General features: G+C 40.2%; 1 protein-coding gene across 3 annotated transcripts; it reads left to right on the forward strand.

Moving 5' to 3' along the window:
* The first annotated feature begins 464 nt into the window (after positions 1 to 464).
* suv39h2.S (suppressor of variegation 3-9 homolog 2 S homeolog) lies at positions 465 to 13,192 on the forward strand. 3 transcript variants are annotated; one of them, XM_018255733.2, is made up of 7 exons: positions 465 to 703; positions 2,021 to 3,203; positions 4,362 to 4,507; positions 5,145 to 5,816; positions 7,923 to 8,069; positions 10,953 to 11,082; positions 11,798 to 13,192. In XM_018255733.2, the coding sequence occupies exons 2-7, from the start codon at positions 3,167 to 3,169 to the stop codon at positions 11,902 to 11,904; spliced, it is 1,239 nt and encodes a 412-aa protein (XP_018111222.1). In that variant the 5' UTR covers positions 465 to 703; positions 2,021 to 3,166; the 3' UTR covers positions 11,905 to 13,192. The 3 variants fall into 3 exon arrangements, with proteins under 3 accessions (XP_018111222.1, XP_018111224.1, XP_041444399.1); XM_041588465.1 differs by having other exon boundaries at positions 478 to 703; positions 2,021 to 2,099; XM_018255735.2 differs by lacking the exon at positions 2,021 to 3,203 and having other exon boundaries at positions 473 to 703.
* Positions 13,193 to 19,873: the final 6,681 nt, after the last annotated feature.

The raw sequence follows: 19,873 nt of genomic DNA on the forward strand, positions 1-19,873 counted from the left end.
ATGAAGGATCAGTAATAAAAAGTAACAATAACAATACATTTGTAGCCTTACAGAGCATTTGTTTTTTAGAAGGGAGTCAGCGACGTCCCATTTGGCAGCTGCAAAGAATCAGTAGAAAAAGGCAAATAACTATACAAAATAATGAAAACCAATTGAAAAATTACTTAGAACTGACTGTTCTATAACATAAAAAAAGTTACCCCTTTTTAAGCAACTTTAGTACAAAAATAAGTCTCTAGTTGGACTTTGTGGGTGACTTGCCGCCAGTAACTACTCAGTTCTCTCTTTAAAAAGTCGTTTTCACTTTCAAACGCTGCCCTAATCAATAAGGAGTTAAAGAACACGTTGCATTTAATAGAACACCATTACATGTGTAGTAAATACGTGAAACCAGTCACGAAGAGCTCATTTGCACTATAATAAGCGGGCAGTAACGAGTCAGTCTTCGGCAAGGGACTGGATGGTGTTGATAGAGATGCAAACAGGAAACCAGTTTGGCGGCAAACAGAATTTATTCAAGTTAACCGCTCTCTTCGGAACGCAACACCTACTTGTGACGCTCAACAAGCCAAGCTCACTTTGTGTACAGAGAAAAGGCTGTCATGGGCGTGGCTTGCATAAGGACCTCGTCTCCGCGTCTCTGACGTCACGAGATGTAAATTAGAGTGATAGCGGCGGTACAACATGGCTGCAGCGCGTGGAGGTAAGTGTTACGCTATCAGTATATGTCCCTTCCTGAGGTTATCAGTGAAGGTGTGATGAAATAAAGTGGAAACTACGTTGGGGCTCTTTTGGTGCAGTGTCGCTGAGTGTTGCTTCACAGTGTCAGTGCGTGGAACAGCGGCATTCGTTTCATTCATTCACTTAGATGCGGAGAAACCCCTATACGTCTCAGTTAGAAGAACTTTACTTCCAGTGCGCATTAATTCGTCCTCATGACGCAAGACTGATGTTTATTGTGCGCATGTATCAGGAGCCTGAGTCTGGATCGCTGCATTTATTCTTACAGCTGCTTCTTAGGGTGGTGGGAGGTCTAGTTGAACTCAGCTGTAGGACAGTGTCCCGAATGTGCCTGTTAATGAATGTAGCACAAGGCTGCTCAAATGGTGGCACTTATGTGGCTCTCAAAGAGAGTTTTATGGCCCGCACAGAGTTCAATCTTTTATAACCTTTTCCCTAAGCATGCAGTGAATAAGTGCCCCCTGTATAAACCCAATGTGATTAACATCAGCCAGCAATGTATATTCTAGGGATTAGGTCTGGGCTGAGGTTCAAAATAGGCCCTGGCATTTTAGGTACATAGAGGCCCAGTCAGCCCAAACAGCCCCCACCAGACCAATATATAGTGTCAGTCTATGGCCCCTTACAGCAGCCCTCTCACATTTGCCAGAACCCACAGATTGCCAGTCCGGGGGTGCTAGGGGTGCACATCCGCAGACTGCCCTGGAAGGCCTGTAGATTTAATAACTGCTTCTTCTCACTTATTACAATAACTTCTATCTATGGTGTCCTCTTGGATATGCAGGTTGGGCCAAAGGCCTCAACATTGCTAACAGCCTATTATATGTGGGTGGCAGGTTTTCCAGCCTCCCGTTTCTCTTTAGATTGCTTTTATTCATGTTAAAGAGTTTGCAGCAATTCTCACAGAAGGCCTGGCTAAAGATCCCAACGAGTATTGAAATGTTGGTCTTAATCCGGAATAAGTGATCCTGTATAATACACATTCATCTCTTTTAAAACTCCCTTTGGAGTGTATGTCTATTAGGGATCTGCATGGGTCCAAATGGGAACTCCATATATCTGGCTGCTATTAAAGCCCTAGCACAAATAGGTCCCTGAAAAGCTGAGAGTGGTCCATTCTTTGAATGAGTGAATTTCTGTTGTATGCCTTGATAATCGGAATCTCTGTGCCTTCAAAATGGCGGAATGCACATACATGTCTTTATTGCATTGGATTGTGTTGATAACTTTTTTAACTGAAAACTGAGTTGTCTTACTACCATCCAGTTCTGATTTGCAGTGTGGATCAGATGAAGAGTGGCTTGGATGAAACTTGAAACATTATCTCACTGTTGCACTCTGTGGACAAATAAAACTGGGTGTTAAACCTTTATGTATCAAGCTGTGTGTGCGGTTCCAACACTGAAAATCAGAGATTCTAGAGAGACCCTGCCAGATATCCAGGGAACATCTGTACCATCAAAAGAAACGTCTGCATTGTGTGTGCAGGACGTTGTCATAGCTCTGGTTAATTCCATCCAATGTCATTTTATTTTAATACTGGTGTGGGTAACTTTTTAACTGGCTGGGCACATAAAGATCTGGTTTATCAAGGCAGTAGTTGAGGTATATGCTTCATTTATCAGTTGTAAACAATATCTTAATAGAATATACTTTTGTTTAAAATGAGCAGTACAGATCACCCAAGGCACTGTGGCCATATAAATTGGATCTGTTATCCTTTAAGGTCAAGTGATGACAAGGTTTTTGTGTTTATAACCTGCACGGATGAAAAAAAAAATGTTTGCTTCTCAGCTCTACTACAGGTTATATAATAGCTTTGGGGTTGTAGCGAAACATGAAGCAGTTTTGGGTGGCTTGTCATATAAGTGGATGCTACAGGGATGATTAATCAATTCTGATGCCAATTAAATTAATTATAAATCAGCCTTATATTGTGACATTTATATTCTATATATACAGTATGAGTGTGAACCGGCTCCTAAGATAACTGACAGGATCACAAAGCATGTTCAGTGAATCAGCAGAATTCCACCGCTTCTCCTTTGCCATTCAGTCTCTGTATTGGCATCCAGTACCCTCACATTTAAAGCAGTCCCTAAGCCCCACTCTGCATCTCTGAACTTGCCTCTAGATACATTCAAGGCTTTGCAAGACGTGCACCCCTTCTGAATTTCTTTCCTACATTTTGCTTATCTCCCAAATCAAAAGGTCTCTTATAACACAATTTCTTTAAAAAAGCTGAGGCTAGGGAGGGAGCTTTGTCATCACAATTTTTTTTTTTAAAAAAAAAAGCGAGTTTCGGCCACAAGACGATTGTCTTTTTGCAAACAAAGATTTCCGACAACTTTGGCTTCCGAGCGATTTTCATCCCATAGTGCACCATGGTGCTTTCTGACGTTCTGGACGTTCTTCAACAAGATCAATGAGCCTATCTGTGTCAAAGAAATGCTTTAAAAAAGGTATTTTCACACGAGTATTGTATCTTTGTATGCGAATGATGAGAAATGACGGCCATATGTTCTTAAGTACTTCTGACAAGCCCCACACACACGGATTTGCATACTATCATGGCTACTAACCTCCTTGTGTGTTTTGCTAGTGCAGATTTTCACTATTTTTGAATAGCCATGCTTTTTCTGATAAATCGCTCCAAAAAGGGTCTCTGTGCATTTTGGGACTACAGGTGATTTCAAATAGCATTGTGTGTGTAGTAGCTGGCAATTTACATTTTTCTCTATGGCAAGACAAAACAAACGACTTGTTGCAGAAACATGCTTTTAAAAACGTGGGCTACAAATCTCCCTGTGTGTCACTACCCTTAACTGTCATCTGGCTTGACATAGGTTCAGTGTGCACTGTATGTTGTGAATGCATAGTTCTGTTTCTCACCGATATTGCCCTTTTCCACTCCTTACATCTTAACCCATTCTCCTTTTAGACTGTATACTCTTTTGGGCAGGGTTCTTTTTACTTTTTGTATTCTTTATTGGTTTTTGTATGTTAATCTTTGTTTAATGTATACAACCTTTTATTGTACAGCACTGCAGAATATGTTTGAGTTTTATAAATGCATGTGGATAATATAAGAGAAAAAAATCAGAGCTGTGGAGTTGGGAGCAATTTTGGGTATCTGGATTCGGAGTCGCCAAAAATTTTCCAACTCCTAACTCTTTTAATAGAGCACTGAGGTCTGACATATCGTTGGAAACCAGTTTCCAGCTCTGCATATTCATTGCATTTAACCTAAAACTAGTGAGGAGTGGCTCTGAGCTGTTGCCCTTAATTAGCAAAGTAACTTGGATTAAAAAAAAAAAATCTGAGCTAGACAAAACACTTTGTGTAGAAAATGTGTGTAGACACCGTTTGATAGTGCAGGTATGTATGTAATATATCTTTTTTTATTAAAATATATGATTTAAATAATCCCAATTGAAAAAGCTTATGTCAAAATGGGGTTTTTTATTTACCCTTTAACTTCAGCAAGGTACAACCAGATATTTGCACTGAGCAATAGTCACCCATGAGGCACTCCCTTTGTTTTAAAATACTTTTGTATATCTCTGCCAAACATGTTAGTTTATGATCTATATATAATATTTTGTTGGTTATCCCTACAGCTTGGTGTGTACCATGCCTTGCTTCCATCGAAACGTTGCAGGAGTTCTGCCGAAAAGAAATGCTCACTTGTACAAGCATTGGAATTACCAAGAAAAATCTAAATAATTATGAAGTAGAATATCTATGCGACTACAGGATTGAAAAGGTAAGATGAATGGAAGCAAACTACACCCAACACTTCTAGCACTAGTGTAGAGTCTTCCTAGAAGTATAGAAACTGTATATTACAGTAGAACCACAATTTCCATGGGAATTGCCTCAAAATGGCTTTAGTTCCATGAATTCATAAGATCCCAGGAAGAAACACTTGCCTGTATGGGACCATGAAGAAAAGGTGTCAATTCTGTGAAACGTAAAATCATGGTTTTACTGTATTTTAATTTATGACTATATTTTGGCTTCAGAATAAGATGTTGGGGAGGGAGATCCAAAGGCCGTCTCCCATAGATTCCTTTTATAATCTAAATTTTTTTTTAAATGATTTCCCTTTTTTTCTGTAATAATAAAACAGTAGGTTTTACTTCATGCAAACTAAGATTTAATTCATCCTTATTATAAGGAAAACCAGTTTATTGGCTTTATTTAATGTTGATATGATTTTCCACTTGACTTTAGGTATGACGATCCAAATAACATAAAGATCGTTATCTGGAAAACCCCAGGTCCCTAGAATTCTGGATAACGGGTCCTATACCTGTAATATTGTGAATTAATGGTACTTTATATTCAGATTTTATGTTGTATAAAATTTGCAAGAAGATTAAAGTTTTTATTTTTTGTAGGGTGTGGAAAAATTTCTTGTGAAGTGGAAGGGATGGCCAGAGTCTTCAAATTCGTGGGAGCCTACAAGAAACTTGAAATGCCCTACACTCCTAAAACAGTTTTACAGTGATCTTTATAAGTATTTCTATGCACTTAAACCAAATAAAAAAGGGGTCATAAAAAATAATATTAAGTCTTTGGACCCTTCTCTTTCTGACTATATAGTCAAAAAAGCTAAACAGAGGATTGTTCTACGGCGCTGGGAAGAAGAGCTGAACAGGAAAAAATCCCATAGTGGTATGCTCTTTGTTGAAAATGTTGTTGATTTAGAAGGTCCTCCTATAGACTTTTACTATATCAACGATTACAAGGCCTCTCCTGGAGTAAACACATTGGGTGAAGCCATTGTTGGCTGTGAATGCTCGGACTGCTTTAAAGGCAAATGTTGTCCCACAGAAGCAGGAGTCCTCTTTGCATATAATGAACACAAGCAGATAAAAATCCCACCGGGAAGACCAATTTATGAATGCAATTCAAGATGCAAATGTGGTCCTGATTGTCCTAACCGGGTGGTGCAAAAGGGACCACCTTATTCTTTATGCATCTTTAGGACAGACAATGGCCGTGGTTGGGGCGTGAGGACACTCCAGAAAATAAAGAAAAATAGTTTTGTGATGGAATATGTTGGGGAGGTATGTATTGAATGCAGACTTTCACACTGTACACCCAGAATGAATTCAACAATGTCTGTGACACACATGAAATGCAAATGAACAGTCTCCCTTCCATATACTGTATGCCAGGCAGTGTTTTATTGTTTACCACTGTTTTGGATTTTAAAGGTGAATAAATCTCAAAGAATAGGCTAGAAATGGTTTATGTTTTGGGCTTTTGTACCATTCCAAGGCCAACACAGATCTTTTGGCAGTAAAGATCACTAACCCTGTAGCTCCTTGTGTTACATTTTCAAATAACATTAAACCTATGTACTCCATATCCAATTTAGGATGGGACTGTTAAAATAATCTGTCATTTAAACCTGATAGTTCAGATTGCGGCTGCAGGTATCTGCAATACAAACACCATGTATTTTTTACATTACCGTATATTGTTTTCAAGGGAACCAGTTCTTGCACTTTCATTTGATTGTCATTGGACGTCACTAAAGGCTTTGTGTGAAACTACTGATTCTGTTATACTGCTATAACACCACTCTTTTCCCGTATCACTGTTTTCATTTATTACTTCTTCTTTGATATGGCCTTGCATGTTAAGTCATCACTACATTCAATTGTATAAGCTATTTATGCTTTTGGTTTTATATTTTTATACTTAAAATTGCTCTTTTTCGACATGTAGAAACTTTACCTTTATTTTTGCAGAACATATCCTTTTCTACCCATCAATGTTCTGAAGCTGTGCCTTGTGTTTTGTCGTCCTCTCTGCTCTGTACCTGTGGGTGGGGCTCAAAAGTGTGAAGGACAGGACTCATATTCAGAGCTAGCTATTCAAAAAGTATAGGTAAGGTTCCTAAAGTGGAAAGAAGTTATTTTGCTAATTAAATAATGCAAACACATTAAAGCAGTAGTTTTGCTACTGAATGTCGTGATGACTTTTAAAAGTGTTGTTCACCTTCAAACAACTAGTTTTCCGATAGATCACCAGAAATAACAACTTATTCCAATTACTTTCTATTTTCTGTGTCACCGTTTTTCAAATATTGAAGTGTTAAGTGTCTCTTTTTCACCTTCTAAAGCAGCTCTGGGAGGGGGGTCGCCAACCCTGTAAACTGTTCTAAATTGATACATTTAGTTGATACATTTCTTATCTTTGTCCCTTCTGAAGAAATCTCTGGGTTTCATTACAGGCAACTTGAAATTGATACAATAGTTGCTGAGAAATTTTACAACTATATGTTGCAAAATTGTAACAGTTTAGAGTCTGTACCTAAATTTCTGAGCTGCCAGAATCAAACACCAGAGACAGGAACATTCAAATTTAAACTTAGATTTTGGAAAAACATTAAAAATTAAATAATGGAAAGTAATTAAAGCCTTATTTTTTGGGGAACAATCTGAAAACAACTGAACTGAAAAATGTGTTTGGAAGGTTAATAACCCCATTAAGGGGTACCTGTCTAGAATCTATGTCTAGTTACTTACTACAAAAAAATGTATTGCAAGTCTTGTCTTCTGCTACAATCAGGTCAGATCCATCAGGGCAATGAATAGCAAGGGAAATACCAATGGTGCTTTTAAATGCAATTACAAATAACTTTAAAACCATTACATTTTGTTGATTGAAAGTAAAATAGATAGTTGCTCAGAATTTAAATCACTTTCTTTAGATGAAATTTTATTTCCGGTTGACATCACTTATACCTTTTTTTTTTTTTTTTTTTTTTTTTTTTTTATTATGCACATAGCTGAGAAGGAACATTGCCTATAGGGTTTATTTTTAGTAGACTTGTGGAGATCCAAATTATTGAAAGATCCCTTATTCGGAAATAACAGGTCCCGAGCACTCTGGGAAAACAGATCCATAATCTATCTAAAATGTTTACATTAAGGGTTTTTGCAAAGGATTATAGTGGTAAAATACTCTTAAGGCTTGACCGTAATACCAGATTTTTACTGGACGGACAAATGGCCTAATATGTTGATTAGTACACAGGAGGACTACTCACTAGACTAGACCATACTTCTCTGTCCTTTAAAATTATAATGTGTACAACAGTGTATCACTTCCAATTAATAATGAAAAAATGTTTTAATGCTTTTTTTTATTTCCCCAATCAGGTAATAACAAGTGAGGAGGCAGAGAGAAGGGGCCAACAGTATGACAGCAGAGGAATTACATATCTCTTTGATTTAGACTATGAGGCAGATGAGTTTACAGTGGATGCAGCTCGATATGGAAACGTCTCACATTTTGTGAATCACAGTGTAAGCAGACCCATTCCTTTATAGCTGGAAGTGAAATGATGGAAAGATTAAAATCTTATAGTGGTTCTCTGCCAGTCTAAGGGCTCTTAAACAAAGGCATTTTTTCTGTGTTAAAGGCGTGCTGAGCACAAAAAACCATGTATGGTGCTTAAACACTTTTTTTTTAATGAAAATAAGTGCGTTTCTTTCCTGTTCCAAATGTATCCCTCCGTTTTATTGATGGCTGAAAGAGCGAGAAGCTCGAGGAAATGCAACATGCTACGTCTAAGCAAACACTGTGAAACACGAATAGAGTAAAACGCAATTCAGAATGCTCATGAGTACAACAGGCAGAATATAATGGAATCAACGCCTGTGTGTAAGGGCCCTTTAAGGAACAAAACTGGGTAAATGGGCTTTGCAAAATCAAAAATGTTTCTAATAACGTTAGTTAGCCAAAAATTTAATCTATAAAGGCTGGAGTGACTTGATGTCTGTCAGAATATACTGAACACTAGCTCTCTCTGAGTTAGTCAGTGACTTGAGGGGGGGGCACATGGGACATAACTGTTCAGTGAGTTTGCAATTGATCCTCAGCATGCAGCTCAGATTCAAAAGCAACAGATATGACCCATGTGCCCCCCTCTCAAGTCACTGAATGGTTACTGCCTGGTAAGCAATCAGTGGAAACCAAGAGAAATGCAAAGCAGGAAGAAGTGTTCTGTTGTATTAGACATCCAGTCACTCCAGCTTTTCTAGTTTCCATTTTTGGCTAACGTAACTATATTGGAAACATTTTTTATTTTGCACAGCCTATCTATTTACCCAGTTCTTATTTTTATACTGAACTGTTCCTTTAAAGGGATACTGTCATGGGAAAAAAATTTTTTTTCAAAATGAATCAGTTAATAGTGCTGCTCCAGCAGAATTCTGCACTGAAATCCATTTCTCAAAAGAGCTACCCCTGGTCATGTGACTTGTGTCTGCACTTTAAGAGAGAAATGCTTTTTGGCAGGCTGCTGTTTTTCCTTCTCAATGTTACTGAATGTGTCTCAGTTAGACATGGGTTTTTACTATTGAGTGTTGTTCTTAGATCTACCAGGCAGTTGTTATCTTGTGTTAGGGAGCTGTTATCTGGTTACCTTCCCATTGTTCTTTTGTTTGGCTGCTGGGGGGAAAAAGGGAGGGGTTGATATCACTCCAACTTGCAGTACAGCAGTAAAAAGTGATTGAAGTTTATCAGAGCACAAGTCACATGATTTGGGGCAGCTGGGAAATAAAAAAATCTGTTTGCTCTTTTGAAAAATGAATTTCATTGCAGAATTCTGCTGGAGCAGCACTATTAACTGATTCATTTTGAATTTTTTTTTTCTTTCCCATGACAGTATCCCTTTAAGGTGGTGGAAAGAATGCTCAAAACAGGCAAACATATTAAATGTTTCTATTCTTCTTGCCCCAGATAAAGTCTGTAGCTCCCCATATATTTGTGTCACTCAAGCATTTAAATATAATTCAGAAATGCATACCTTATAAATGACACTTGTTTCTTAGGCACTTATTACAGCATGCAGCTCAGATTCAAAAGCAACAGATATGACCCATGTGCCCCCCTCTCAAGTCACTGAATGGTTACTGCCTGGTAAGCAATCAGTGGAAACCAAGAGAAATGCAAAGCAGGAAGAAGTGTTCTGTTGTATTAGACATCCAGTCACTCCAGCTTTTCTAGTTTCCATTTTTGGCTAACGTAACTATATTGGAAACATTTTTTATTTTGCACAGCCTATCTATTTACCCAGTTCTTATTTTTATACTGAACTGTTCCTTTAAAGGGATACTGTCATGGGAAAAAAATTTTTTTTCAAAATGAATCAGTTAATAGTGCTGCTCCAGCAGAATTCTGCACTGAAATCCATTTCTCAAAAGAGCTACCCCTGGTCATGTGACTTGTGTCTGCACTTTAAGAGAGAAATGCTTTTTGGCAGGCTGCTGTTTTTCCTTCTCAATGTTACTGAATGTGTCTCAGTTAGACATGGGTTTTTACTATTGAGTGTTGTTCTTAGATCTACCAGGCAGTTGTTATCTTGTGTTAGGGAGCTGTTATCTGGTTACCTTCCCATTGTTCTTTTGTTTGGCTGCTGGGGGGAAAAAGGGAGGGGTTGATATCACTCCAACTTGCAGTACAGCAGTAAAAAGTGATTGAAGTTTATCAGAGCACAAGTCACATGACTTGGGGCAGCTGGGAAATAAAAAAATCTGTTTGCTCTTTTGAAAAATGAATTTCATTGCAGAATTCTGCTGGAGCAGCACTATTAACTGATTCATTTTGAATTTTTTTTTTCTTTCCCATGACAGTATCCCTTTAAGGTGGTGGAAAGAATGCTCAAAACAGGCAAACATATTAAATGTTTCTATTCTTCTTGCCCCAGATAAAGTCTGTAGCTCCCCATATATTTGTGTCACTCCAGCATTTAAATATAATTCAGAAATGCATACCTTATAAATGACACTTGTTTCTTAGGCACTTATTACAGCACTCATCAATTAATCTTAATGGGAATGTAAAATTTACAATTACTATTACAAGCAGATTTAGACAGTTTAATTCCGAGATGCTTCATAATTCTGGCATGCTTCAGCTCCATCCTCTGAAACTGGACTGATAATGTACCAGACAATGCATCTCTCTGATTCTCTCCTGACAATCTGCAGCATCATCAAAAGTGTAGGTCCATGCAGTCCAGAGTATAGTCAGGGCACCAGTATACCAGATACCAGATTTTGGGGGGAAAACTTGTATGTTAATACTGAAATTAGATGTTTCCAGCATTGTGTTATTTGTGTGGCCTGATTTTCTGGAATATATTCTGGGTATATTGCTAAATCAAACCTCTTTTTGTTCCACAGTGTGATCCAAATCTTCAGGTATTTAATGTCTTTATTGACAATCTTGATGTACGTCTTCCGCGTATTGCATTATTTTCAACAAGGAGTATCAAGGCCGGAGAAGAACTTACATTTGATTACCAAATGAAAGGTAATTTATGAAACGAAAGCATTATTGAGCAAATGTTTTTAGGATATTTAATTGCTGCAGTGTAAAGGGTGTCAAAAGCTGTGATACGGTCCAGCAATTCACTTTTGCTTGATACCCCTTTGTTACCTTGTTTTTAGTTGGCTTCCAAACCAAAATTTGATAAAGAGACCCAAATAACACAGACACTAATATACCCATCACAGTTACCTGTGAAAGTATGAGTAATGGCATTATTTATGCTGAAATCCAGCTGTTTAACAGTTCTTCTCTTTCTGCATCATTTGAAATCCTGGAAGGGAAGGAGGGACTAACTGATGTTACAAATTATAACTTCTCCACAGTTTACGGACAGCATGCAGGAACTACATAACCCACAATGCATTGCACTGTGATGTTCTGTTCCTTATTGAAATCACGTGTGCAGGGAATTGTGGGGTTTGGAGGACCGATTACTGTTACTTTGTATCAGAAGCAGTCAGACAGATCAGCAGGGAACTGTTCCAAACCATTAAAAATCATGAAAAGTCAGCATATTTTTTAATTGATGTATATTTCAATGTTTCTAGAAATTGTTTACTTTTCAAAAAGCTTAGGTTATGTTTGTGTGGATTTTAATGTTTAACAATTAAAAAGCAACATCGATAGTTTGTACAAGGACCACAAGATAACAGTGATTTGTTTGTTGATTTAACTTTTTTTTCCTTACAAATTCCAGGTTCTGGTGACCTCAGCACAGATTCTATTGATATGAGCCCTGCCAAGAAAAGAGTGAGGATAGCCTGCAGATGTGGAGCTGCCACCTGTCGTGGCTTCCTTAACTAACCTTTTTTCTGCTTCACCCCCCATTAAATGTTTTGCTATGCTGTTTTTAACTGAAATGCAATAATTGCTTAGTTTGTGGGTTTTCACTTTACAAAATAAATTTTAATGCCAATTTTTAAACCCCTTTACTCTCTTACGTTGAAGTCAGGTGTTAGTTGTAAATAAAATATGTATTTATTAAGTGCAAAAATCAGTTTAGAGATTGTTTATGAATCCTTAATGTGTAGAACAAGAAAACAAGGTTTTGGATGCAGCAAAGTTCAAACGTTGCTTTTTCTGTGATTTTTGCAGCAGTGCCCAGTTTTGCTTATTGTTGTGCTACAAAAAGTATGAACAAAAGCTAAAATTTCAACAGCTGTCTGACCAATTTTTGAGCATATTGACTATTGCTTCCCCCCCCCCCCCTCAAATCTGGTATCAAAATGCCTAGCTATGTTATTTTTTTGCCTAGTAATGCATTTATGTACCTGTTAGGAAAGTGTGGAATTGTTTCTAATGCTAAAATCATTTGAAAATGGACTGGTGCTTTCAAGATGTTACATTTGTAGCAAGAATAAATACAACAGGCACAACTCCCAACATTGCTTGCTGTGCCTTTACCCTTAGTTGCTAATTATCTCATGAGTAGTAGTATATGATGAGAAATAGCTTTGCTTTCTATGGCCATATAATGAGTGATTTTTTTCCCAGACAAAACCGTGACACCTCTTCATAGTCTACTAAAAAGGAGTTCTCGTCTGACATAAGCTTTTTTTTCTTGGTTTGGTACATCCCAAGTGAACTTCTTATTTTGCTGGTTGTAGACACGATAGACACGTGTGAAAGAAATTTAAACTTTTTCAAAAGAATCGGTCCTTGTGAATTGCTGCTAGAGCAAGGTTGTGCTATTTGGGTAGGGTAGTAATATCGTTTGTAAGTAAGTGACTGCTGTTTTGCTGCTCAAACATGATTGGCATTTATTTGATCATGGTATTTTAACGTTTTCTTCTCTTCCCCCATCTGTACCTAACCAAAGGACTTGTTTTAAATGGCTGAATTAAATTATGGATGCACAGTAGCATTCCCTCCACTGACCTCTTTGGATGGCATCAGTTTATTATCTGGTCCCCTGAAGTGCAATATAGTAAATCTTTTCTAAAATGCCTTGATGAAATAATTCCCAATCTAGTGTCAGATTACTTTTAAAGTAAATACACAAAAAAAATATTGCAGGTCAAAATATTGATGTTTCTTCTGTATTGTTGATTTCTAAGCCTTCCTTGTTGATTAAATTTAACACATTGCTTGAGATATGTGTGATGTAATGAATGTGCTTTGGTGAAATGAGTTTAGTGCAGCCCTTCTAGCTGCAGTTTCTAATACTGTTCCATATATTTCAGTGATCTGGTAACCTCACTCTTGGGCCAACATATTCTTTCAATACACAATGTCAGACCAATCCATGTAATTATTCGCCTGTGCTAAAGGAGGTTTAAGGAAAGCCTGCACAGTACAGACAGGAGTGAGTATAAATTGAGGAAAGAATACTGGTATGGGACCTGTTGTTCAGAATGCCCAGGACCTGGGTTTTTCTAGCCGAGTGGTCTTTCTGTAATTTGGATTACCATAATTTAACTCTGCTAAAAAACTAAGTTTAAACATTGAACCTAATAGGATTGTTTAGCCTCCAAAAATTATTGATACTACAAAATTTATATTGGCCACACATCGGTTACTCCAAAAATATAATGGATGTTTTAAGGACCTGCCGCAGGCATATTAATGTGCATCTGTTGAAATGCTCACATCAAAGCACATTTTGCAAGTGCATTTTTGCATTTCATTTTGATTGAGCATTAAAGCATGAAGCAGCATGTTGCAAAAACACAATTGAACACACTGTTGTACTAATTGGCAGGTCTGAGGGCTTTTGGTACAATGGACAGAATCAAATGGAATCTGTTCGCTTCTCATTCAATATCCATTACCCACATAACATTTGAGTGCACCTAAATGTATAAGTTTATTGATTCTAACTTGTTCTGCCAGGATTCATTAGGTTTTTTTGAAGGAGAACTAAAGTTTTATTAAATAAGTAGGGTAGAAATGTTGTACATTATGTTTTCGGCTCCTGTACTAGCCCAAGGCATTCACATGCCTTTAGTAGTAAAGGACTGTGTCTCTGAAGATGCCCCAGTAGCTCCTCATCTTCTTTTCTGTGATGCTGTCACTTACTAAGCTTAGTGATCGATGCACAATATACTGAAAAAAACATTTCTATATCACAATATAAGGCTGATTAGTAAAAAATTCTGATTATTTGTACATGACAGCTCAGAAAGCAGCTTAATTAGCATTCTTATTTAATAATCAGCCCTGTAGCATCCACTTATATGACATGCATTTTCTGCTTGATAATTTGCAACAACCCCCAAGCTTAGCTTCTTATCAGCTGCTCAGAGCCCACTAAGCATGTCACAGACACTTTCCAAGATGGTGACCCCTGTGACAAGTTTGAAGTCCTGGATCATTGCTGCTATTGAGAAGCTGAAACTTTAGGCTGGTGCAATAAGCGCATGCTATAAAATGACTTTTCAAGCTATATTCATTTTTAGGATTTAGTTCTCCTTCAAAACACAATATGGTGCACTTCAATGTACGGGTTGTAAAATACACGCTGTGTTTTGATGTGTTCAGCATGCAGTTCAAATCTACACTAATTAGAATCTGATTTTTTAAAAAAGGATGTGAAATCTTCATAACATTAAATAATGCTTCTCAAAGTGCTCTCTTCAAAACCTATGCAATTTGCTTTTCTCTGTCATTCTAAAAGTGGTCATATAAGCACATATAATATCGTATGAAACAAATTTCATATGATATTCGGTGCATGTATGGTGGGAGGCAAGCCGACTGATATCGGCAGAAGACTCAGATATCTGTTCATCGGCCCAGGTGGGAAATTTTGATTGGGTGCCTTTGAAGGCAACTAAGCATCGGCCACTGTTTAGTGTTGAATCATCAGATACAGGTAGCATTCTATTGTTTCTACCTGTTTATCTGATAATTCAGCTCTACATGTGTGCATTGAAAGGAACAATCTTTCTTGGAAAGATCGTAATTGTTGTGTCTGTGGCCACTTTTAGGATAAATAGGCAATGTCTTCCAAGAACAGTTGCTCTGCATAAAAGTGCTTTTCCGATTTCATTGTAATTGTCTGTGTGGAACACCGCCCCCTCTTACTTCAGTTCTTTGGATTGCATGAAGAAGTGCCAAGCTTTTATAGGTACAGCTGTCCATGTGTCCCAGAGTAAATATTTCCTTTCAGATTATGGTACTATACCCAAGGAATGGATTTTAATGGCGAATGCAGGAAAATAGGATACATAACCTAAAGGCATGATTCAAATAAAAACAGTGGTTTCACTGGGGCTCTCTTTTAAGAGACATGGGATGGGGGTAACGGAGTTACTCTCATCTCTGCCCTTCCTTCCAAAACTCTGTTAAACCAGCTATTGTCAAGTGCCTTAGGTCACACATAGATTGGCTGATGTGAGAGAACATGTATCGGAAGATTCATTCCTGGGGATGACAGGGAAAGTTCAGCAGGAAAGGACCTCTTTCTATCTAACTGAGAACCACACTGAAAGGAAACCCTTTCTTCTAAACAGTGTTTCCCAAGTCACCCATGGCAGACAATTCACCAACATGGGTTAATCCCGCCTATCAGGTCACTGGACAGGAAAGTGTTAACGATCGGTTTAAATACCTTGCTCCTCCCAGCAATCCTCGTCTTTTTTCCTGTCCAGGTCACGACAGGCTGCTACAGACTGCTACAGGCTGCTACAGATGGCTAAAAGGCTGCTAAGCTTACCATACCAGAGTGGGTCTCTCTCTCCCCTCTGATGCCTCCAAGTGCACCCTATACGGGTTGTGGTGAGAAGAACCCGTTGGGCAGGGTTATGTGCTGGAGCTGCTGTAAGAATTCCCTCCTAAGGGTAGAGAGGAGGATGAAGCAGTCCAGAGGATCAGCCGTTTCAGATGGATTCGAGGCTGGGTAAAGTGTTTGTTCCATGGAAGAGCACACGCGCCAATACTGACACGGACGCGCGTCGAGTACGGACGCGGAAGCGCGTGTAAGACGCGCGCCTGAGTTGACGCGAACGGAGTGACGCGTGCCGGAAGTGACGCACGCGGAAGACGCGTGCTCAAAGAAGTCGCGCGCCCGGAAATGGACGCGCGCCGGGAATGGCGCACACGAAAGACGCGCGCCCGGACTGACGCGCAGGAAAACGGCGTCAGGAAGTGACGCAATAAGAAGACGCTGGCAATGTGTGCAAGGCTGGCGTTTTGGCTGGATGTGATAGTACACTTCGCCGGAAGTTGGAGAGCGTTGGTTCACTCGGCTACAGATTGTGAGTGCCTTTCCAGTGGAATCTTGCTTTTGTAATTGAATTTATGCTTATGGAATAATGTATTACAGGTTACTATGGATCAGCCTGGCTCTGGAAAAGGATCTCAGCCCAAAGGTCCTAGGTAAGCTGGCTGTGGATATATGGATGTAATGAGAGAGAACGATAATTAGTGGCTGATGGTTGTCTTTTCCATTTTCAGCCTACATGTGTCAACTGAATTGCAGAAAGGGGAGCCTACTCTCTCAAAGAAAGCGGCTTCAGCTACGGACCCAGTAGCGTCTGCAGACCCTCGGCCTTCAGGAGCCCCACAATTGGATGCTCTGGTCTCCATCATCAAGCAAGCTGTAGTACAAGGCATGCAAGAGGCTACTGCTTCTACCTCTGGGGTACAGAGGAAAGCTAAGAGGGTCAGAGATTTGCCATATGAGTCTCTATCGGATGTGTCAGATGAAGAATTGTATTCTCCTGGGGACGCACATTCAGAACTCTCAGAGGAGGGAGAAGTGTTTTCTGAGGAAGAGATTGCATTTGATCCTACAGCGATAGAGAATCTGGTAAAGGCAGTAAGGAAGACGCTATGTCTTTCGGAAGAGCTACCTAGGTCTAGTTCAGCAGATAAATTCTTCCCATCGGTCAGGAAAAGACAGGTGACTTTCCCGGTGCATGATTCAATTAAGGAAATCATCAGCTCTGAATGGAAGAGAACAGAGAAAAAGTTTGTTATCCAGGGGAAGTTTGCAAAAAAGTATCCGGTGGAGGAGTCTTTCTCTAAATTGTGGGACAATCCGCCTAAAGTCGACGCTGCGGTGGTAAGGTTGGCAAGAAAGACAACGCTGCCAGTGGATGATGCAGCAGCTTTCCGTGATCCAATGGAGAAACGTATCGAAACCAATCTCAAGAAGACGTTTATAGCGGCAGGAGCAACTTGTAGACCGGCAGTAGCTATGACCTCCACATCAAGAGCTATGAAGGTGTGGTTGAATAACCTGGAAGATGCCATTTCTTCTAATGTCAAAAGGTCTGGGTTACGTGAAATGTTGTCTGAATTGAAGCTAGCGGTGGATTTCATGACCGATACCTCTCTAGATTTGGTACATCTAGCTTCAAGAACTATGGCACTTTCGGTGCCCTCAAGAAGGGCTTTGTGGCTGAAGCCATGGCTGGCGGATTCAGCCTCTAAGGGGAACTTATGTCAGTTACCGTTTGAGGGAGAGATGCTCTTCGGTGAGAAACTCGATTCCATCATTAAGAAGGCTTCCGGGGGCAAGAGTGTATTTTTGCCGCAGGAGAAGAGATTCAGGCGTCAAGGGGGGAGGCCTAGTTCCCCCATTAACAGGTCCTTTCGTGGTTCAAGACAGCCTAGATATGGAAGGACTGCCGGAAGACAGACAAATTGGAAGCCCACAAGGGGGGAAAGTAGGCCTCCCAATAGGAGAAGTTCTACTTTCAGCTCAAGCCATACAGAGAAGAAGCAATGAGATCAGGCCGGCTCAGACCAGCAGAGTGGGGGCACGTCTAACATCCTTTTATGCGGTCTGGGCCTCAAAAATCAGAGACCAATGGGTCCTGAGGGTGATTCAGGAAGGATATCAGTTGGAATTCCACAGGGTGCCGTCTCGCAATGTGTTCAAGATGTCTTCAGTCCCGCAGGTACCAGGTTCGGACCAAGTGTTACAGGAGTATGTAGATCAACTCCTGAACTCAGGGGCAGTGGAATGGGTTCCGAAGTCCCAACAGGGCTTAGGGTTCTATTCGAAGCTCTTTCTAGTCCGTAAGGCCTCGGGGGCATTCAGACCGGTACTGGATTTACGCCCTCTGAATCAGTTTGTCAACTGCAGGCGCTTCAAAATGGAATCACTGACGTCCATCCTACAAGCAGTTCCGCCACAGTCATGGCTAATAAATCTGGACTTGAAGGACGCATATTTCCATGTACCAGTGCACAAGACACACCGGAAGTATCTTCGATTTGCTTTCAGAGGTCAACATGTCCAGTTTACCTGCCTTCCCTTTGGCCTCTCAACGTCCCCAAGAACATTTACGAAGGTCCTGGTCACGGTCGTGGCTTTTCTAAGAGTAGAAGGTGTGCCTATATTTCATTACCTGGACGACATTCTGTTGGTGGCTTCATCAAGAGAGGAAGCTCTGAAATTCAGGGACAGAACAATCCTGGTACTCCAACAGTTCGGTTGGGTAATAAACTGGGAGAAGAGCAGCTTACTTCCGTCACAAAGGATGGTCTTCTTGGGTGCACACCTGGATACGCAGGAAGGAATAGTTTCACTTCCTCAAGAAAAGATACAGCATATATTGAGACAAATAAGACAGTTCAAAGAACAACAAAGAGTCTCAGTAAGGTCATGCATGTCGGTCCTAGGTCTCATGGCATCTACGATCCAGATGGTGAAGTGGGCCAGGTGGCACATGAGGCCTCTCCAACAATTCTTCCTGAGGGAGAATGCTTCAAGACAATTGAAACTAAATTCACGAATTGTAGTTTCAGAGGTCGCCAAAGACAGTTTAAGTTGGTGGCTGGTTGTAGGAAACTTGACTCAGGGGATGGTCCTTGCAAACTGTATGTGGTGATCACGACAGACGCTTCAGAGAGAGGCTGGGGTGCAGTACTGGAAGGCCGCAGTGTTCAAGGTCATTGGAACCTGCAGGGTTTCTCCTCAAACATTCTGGAACTACGGGCCGTGAAAGAGGCGTTGCTGGCCTTTTCAGAAAAGATTCTACATGCCTGGGTAAAGATTCAGTCAGACAATGTTACAACTGTGTCTTATGTGCAGAAGCAAGGTGGCACCAGAAGCGCCCGACTGCTAAAAGAACTGGCCCCAATAATGACGTGGGCAGAGGAAAATCTAGAAGGGCTGACAGCCTTACATATTCCAGGCAGTCAGAATACGGAGGCAGACTTTCTCAGCCGCAACACCTTGCAACCAGGAGAATGGAGTTTATGTCTGCTTACCTTTCAAGGCGTAGTACAAAGGTTCGGAAGGCCAGAAATCGATCTTATGGCCACGGACAAAAACCACAAGTGCAGCAGGTTCTTCTCCAGGGCACCATGTCCTCTGGCAGAAGCAGTGGATGCACTCCTCCAGGATTGGAGCAGGATATTTGGTTATGTCTTTCCGCCCTTTCCAATGATTTGGAGGGTGTTGAAAAAGGTGGATGTCGAAAAAGCCTTGGTCATAGCCATAATTCCGTATTGGCCGAGACGCCCTTGGTTTCCGCTCCTGCAGAGTTTGGCAGTAGAGCCACCTCTGAGACTGCCTCTTCAGCCGGATTTGTTATCCCAGGGCCCAGTGGTCTACGAGGGAGTGGATTCCCTGTCACTGACGGCATGGAAATTGAAAGGCAGAGGCTAGCAGAATATGGTTTCCAGGACGATCTGGTAAATTTCTTATTGAAGGCTCGGAGGGCTTCTACCTCGGCTCAATATTACAGGGTCTGGAAGTGTTTCGCAGAATTTGCAGTACAACACAAGTTTGACCCAAAAGATCCTACTGTCCAACAGGTGATTCAGTTCCTGTTTGTGGGTTTCCAGAGAAAACTTAGCACAAGCACTCTGCGAG

Source organism: Xenopus laevis, chromosome 3S, assembly GCF_017654675.1.
Source record: "Xenopus laevis strain J_2021 chromosome 3S, Xenopus_laevis_v10.1, whole genome shotgun sequence".
Classification (NCBI taxonomy): domain Eukaryota; kingdom Metazoa; phylum Chordata; class Amphibia; order Anura; family Pipidae; genus Xenopus; species Xenopus laevis.